At 45.4% G+C, this 5,709-nt stretch overlaps 1 protein-coding gene across 1 annotated transcript; it reads right to left on the reverse strand.

Annotated features, from left to right (window-relative positions):
* Positions 1–885: 885 nt before the first annotated feature.
* Positions 886–4,260, reverse strand: LOC148024288 (uncharacterized). Its single transcript, XM_087693909.1, has one exon. It carries the CDS (start codon positions 3,827–3,829, stop codon positions 1,481–1,483), a length of 2,349 nt encoding a protein of 782 aa, XP_087550035.1. The 5' UTR covers positions 3,830–4,260; the 3' UTR covers positions 886–1,480.
* Positions 4,261–5,709: the final 1,449 nt, after the last annotated feature.

A 5,709-nucleotide genomic window follows, 5' to 3' on the forward strand; every position in this document is an offset into this window, starting at 1 on the left:
TTCCACATGAAAGAGACTTGAGGAGTAATGTGTTTGAATCAATTGGAGAGGTTTTCAATATATAAAGCTTGAGTGGAGTGATCCACTCTTCAAGAGACAGACCATCGGGACAATGCCGTGTTGTAAAATTATCTAGGCAAGCGGATACAAGTTACACCACACCCAATGATAAATATGGCATTGTTATTATTGTGGAGAGCAAACATTATGTATTTGAATATATTGAAGCGAATGTATGCTTCTCACATTGGAAACCAATGCATATTCCAAGAGAATGATAACAAAGGGGAGGATTAAAATACTGTGTTAAGGTAAACCACATATCCATAGAACAAAGGAAGACAACAAAAACAAGCGCATAGCAAAATGGGTTATATGATAGGGCAAAAGTGTAAATATGTGCAAGTTGTGATATTAGAGATTGTATAATTTAGAGAGAATGTATTTGGCACTAGTCATAAGGGTGCCCATGCAAGAAAAAAAGACAATGTGCCTGAGAGATTGGGGTCTTCTATGTTTTCCCTTGGAGTTTCTCGCTCCTAGGACTTAAGACATCTGTGGTTTTGTACATCATGCATAGTGCTCCTCTACTCTAAACGCGAAATGTTTTTTGCATTAATCGAATATCAGGGCTTATATCGAGTGACAGACCGTCTCTTGATGTGAAAACATTTTATCGAGTGATGGTCCTTTGGTAGTATTACAGTAACAGAGCATTGCTCTCTCTCTCTCTCTCTCTCTCTCTCTCTCTCTCTCCGTGCACCTTGTTAGTACCCACTTACAGAGACGGTGCTAAGATAAGCGTTGCTTCATATTTACCCGTAAAACTCAAGACCTATTAAATATACTTGCACTCTCTGCCATAAATATGCATGTCTTTTAACCAAGCGAATCAACATGAATTCCAACAGGAACATACCTAGCACCTACTTTCTCTTGACATCCACACAAACTTGCGCAATCATTATACATACAAAGTATTGCTCTGGGGCATACAGAAATCCAACATTTGAGATCAAACACGAGTACGACAATCATGCCTTGCAGGTCTAACATTTAGGATCTAGCACGAGTAGAACTATCATCCCTGCAGATCTAACACTTAAATCAGACATGAGTACAAGTATCATGCCTGCAGCAGCAATTGTTCTTCTGTTGATTAGACTAGGTTGCAAGTGCAGATGTTGACCAGTTTTTGTTGTTTCATAGTTACCTACATGTGCTATCTGGACAGACTGTGCAAACCTCTACTCTGAGGATCATTGCAGAGACCCATTCTTCAAACTACACTAACAGTATTCCATTGGCAAAGTAAGAATGTTTAGGGAGCAACACATCAAATGTTCTCAACCCCTACACACCCTTTAGAATGTACACCCTACCAGTGCAACAAAGCTCCACCAGCAAACATGATTTGCATAGGCGAAGCTGACAGCTTCTTGCGAGGATTTGACTTCCTCCTCCGTCGTGAACTCGGTGCTTAATGCTTCGGCCATCTCAGGAACTTAAAATCCTGCAGAGAGGCTGGAAGGTGGCAATGATCATTCCAAGAGATTGCAGTCCCAGACCTTAGATGAGAAGGGACTGGTTCCTTTGGCCCTTCTTGAATCACTCTATGTGCTAGCTTGATAGCCTGGGGCAATGCATCTGACTTGGGAGCTGAAGATAAATAGACGACACACTGAGTCATATGTGAGCAGCATTCTTTTGCTCCTAGGGCCTCACAAACTTGATAACAAGCAACTGCCTGAACTAGTGCTTGAGGATCTGCCATACCTATCTCATCACCAGCAAACTTGATAAGGCTTGCAGCTACATGCAAAGGTCTTTGGCTACTTTCCAAGACCCTTGCCAGCCAGTAAACAGCTGCATTACAGTCTCCAACCTTCATAGTTGTTAATAAGGCAGACACAAGATCTGAATCAATCTCCTGACTCTTCTCAATCGCACCATGAGGCCACTGAAAGGCTTCCTTCGCATCTGTTGTGGTGACAACCAATGTTGTCTCGCCCTCTGCCTGCACGATTTGTCTATTTGAGCTTCTTCTGTCCACTACATCAATCTCTCGTACTTTTCTCAGGACTGTGCTCACAGTGTATTCCCTGTCCTTGACAGGAGCATCCCTATTTAACCCATGAGCTACCTCCTTTCCCCCTACAATTTTCTTAAAAGGCTTGGAGTATACTTCTTGACTGAACTGAAAGTGGCCTTTCAAGTGCTCCAACACCCTGTGTGATGCGTCCCCCCTTGCAAGACTAGTTCTGCCGATGGACTTTTCCCTGTCGGTTCCAGCTGCATCTGTTGCCAACTTACCCGAATCAGTGTCCATCTTCAGCAAATGCTTCAACTTGCCAAGAGCCATGTGCACAGCTGCTTCTAACGCATTTAGGGCCACTCGGGCATCCCCATCTGCTGCAGCTGCAATGTACTTTATGGTTTCATCCTCTATTATCAAGACATCTATTGCTGGGACATCTCCTAAACATGCCGCAATTCCCCTCTCTTGATCACATATAGCCCGTCTCAATGCAATGCAAAGGTGATCAGGCTGTACTTTCTTCAGTGTAAATACCCGGCATCGCAACAACAAACTGGAGATCAATTCAGTTGAAGGATTCTCAGTTGTTGCCCCCATGAAAACTACATAACCTGCCTCCACTGCTGGAAGCACACTCTCTTGATGGGACCTGCTGAACCTGCTCATTGTTTCAACAAACAAAACAGTGCGTTGCCCAAACTTTTTGGCCTGCTTTGCCTCATTCAAAATCTCCTGAATTTCATTATTTCCAGCCTGGGCCGAAGAAAAAACCACAAATCTGCAACTAGCGCTTCGTGCAATCAACCTAGCCAGAGATGTTTTTCCTGTTCCTGGGGGCCCTCCAAAAATGATGCAGGGCAGGGTTGGAGCATCTAGCAATGACCGCAGGACACAGTTTTCGCCTAGCAGGTGGTCTTGACCAAGTATCTCAGAAATGGAGTTGGGCCGCATACTCTCAGCTAGTGACGCTGACGGTTTAGGTCCCACAGAGTTCTGTGTCAGCATGGGCCCTGAATGAGGTAAGGACATGGTCATTGATGTATCCACTGCATCCTGCCACTTCCTTTTGCGACAGCTTTCATCCTTCAGGACAGCTGCAGGGCTGCTGAGGTAAAGAGGAAGCAGCTCCACAGTGGCTATATTGCTATCGTTGTTGTCAGGATCGGGACAGTGCAATGCAGACTGCAGATTCAACTGAAGATGAGCCTCATTCAGCACTTCGCCTGCTTGAGACGAAGAGGAGCCGATCGAAAGATGCCGATCCAGAGATCCAATGCGGTCCGTCAAGTAGGGAAGTGCATGGGAATCCACCTCCGGAACAGCCATGGCTGGGCTGTCTTTCACAGTGCCGACGTGAGGGATGTAATCTACTCCGGCATAGCTACTCCAGAGAGAGGATTGAGGACCTAGGGTAAGCATCCCCTCTTCATCCTGCACCGCCTCTTCCCCCTCCTCCTCCTCCTCCTCCTCCTCGTCTTCCTGCTGCCGCTGCTGCTGCTGCTCCTCCTCCTCCTCCTCCTCCTCCTCCTCCTCTGCCTCTTGTCCTTGTGCTTCCCTCCTTCCGTACTCTGCTGTGTGGCCTTCTTGTTCCTGATGATGATGTGGGTTATGCGCATCTCCTGCCACTTGCCTCAACTCGCTGATGCTGTCAGGCTGCACCTGCTGCTGCATGGCTTCAGCACGTCTCTCGAGAAGCCATTGTGTGGCTCTGAGGGTGGACTTCCCTCCGGTGGCAGCTAAGGCCCGGCGAGCAAGGTCCTGCGGCCATTGGAGCGCATCGCCATTAGCCATGGTGGCTTCTACATAGACTACAATACCCTACAAAATCCTTCCTCGCACTGGCGAATATCTGCAAGAAATCTACAACCACGACCTTCTCTAAAAAGGCAAGGGGGATTTTGGCGAGGCATTGTCAGATGTCTGCTTTGAGCATGTTGCCCTTTAGAGGCCTCTCTCTCTCTCTCTCTCTCTCTCTCTCTCTCTCTATGTTCATTGGATCCGATGCACCAGCTATTCCTCTCTCGATATCTATCTCCCTCTCTCTCTTCATAGTTTATATTCATTGGATCCGATGCGCCTGCTTGTAACATCTCGGGGGACTCTCGCCTCCTCATCTCGACGTTCATTTGACTCGAACATTCCGCTTCTGCAGAGATACACTGTACACATCAATCCTCTCTCTCTCTCTCTCTCGCTCGCTGCGTAAAAATCCCGTCCCTACCCCGAACATTAACGAACAGTTCAATTAACCCATTCACAGGACTAGATTAGTAACACGCCATTAACGCATACACGTGCCCCCCCCCCCCCCCCCCCCCCCCCAGCTCCCAATCCAGGCTACCTTGGACATCGAGGACTTGCATGCCTATATTTTACCTCCGCGTTTCCATAAAATCAAGCAACTGCCCACGTGGGGGATTCACGTGATTAGCTTTCTAGGACTAGAGCTAGTTTAACTCCACATGGACAATGGCTATTGACCACTTGTGCTTCTCTCCTCACTCAAAATGACTCCATAACCGCCATGACTTGCATGTGGACGTACTCTAGTACAAGTTCCCATAGTCAAGTTCAATAGCATGAGGGATTTTCGAACCATCGCCAAAAACAGGAAAAAGAATCGGGCTACAAATCAGGATTCTAGTCACAACAAGAAAAAGCCTAATCAGAATAGATACTCCCCCCTCCCAATGGAGGAGGTTCCTAATGGGTCTGGTCTCTATGACCCAATTCTGCTCAAGGGAACTAAAAGGAAGGAGGCTCAAATTCTAATTTGGAAGATGAAGTTCTAGTGGAGAACACTCATTAAACGAAAAAAGAAATAAACCTCGATGAAAAGAGTGATGATCTTATTATTGAGGACATAGAAGAGAACGAGGAGGATTTTGAACCGTTCCAAAATCCAGAGTTCTCTTTATGACCCCTCAAAAGATCTCGGCAGGAACAAGCTAGAATATGAAAATGAGACATTCTAAAGTTAGGGATATCACCACCAATCCCTTCAACAAGAATAAGGAAGGGATTAAAAAAGGGCCTTATGATTAGTTCGATTAAAATAATGGCATATGACTGCAAAGGACTGACATGCCCTTCTAGAGCTAGGGTTATTAGGAATTGGCTTAAAGATATTAATCCACCTCCTAACATCATTTGCTTGCTTGCAGGAAGTGAAGGTCACTAATGACTATGTAAGGAAAAATCTAAACCTAACTATTCATGGATTTGTACTAGCCACTCCCCAAGAAGTGGAGGGGCAATACTAGGCTACAAGAATAGTTTGAAGGGTCTGGTTAGCAAAACCATGAGTGACCCGAGTAATAGATGGGTTGGTCTGCACCTCAAAGGACAAGAAGAAGTGGCTATAATTTCTCTCTATGCCTCATGCATTGCAAGTGAAAGAATTAATTTGTGGAAGACACTATTAACCATTGAGTGCCCACCATTAATAGTGGCAAGAGACTTCAACATGGTTGACGACAAAGCTGACAAATTTCTCATGAAAGGCCAAGTCATTGCATGAAGTGAAAAAGATGCTTGGACTAATTGTGTTACATACCATAGTTTAATATATATATGTTGAGACTTCAAGCTCTTGTGTGTGACCGACAGTGTCTTAGCTATGTCCAACTGTATCAGCATGTATGGGACATTTAATAAGTCAGGTTAGTCTG

Source organism: Lygodium microphyllum, chromosome 15, assembly GCF_053477565.2.
Source record: "Lygodium microphyllum isolate KBCC chromosome 15, Lygodium_microphyllum_v1.1.10, whole genome shotgun sequence".
Lineage (NCBI taxonomy): Eukaryota > Viridiplantae > Streptophyta > Polypodiopsida > Schizaeales > Lygodiaceae > Lygodium > Lygodium microphyllum.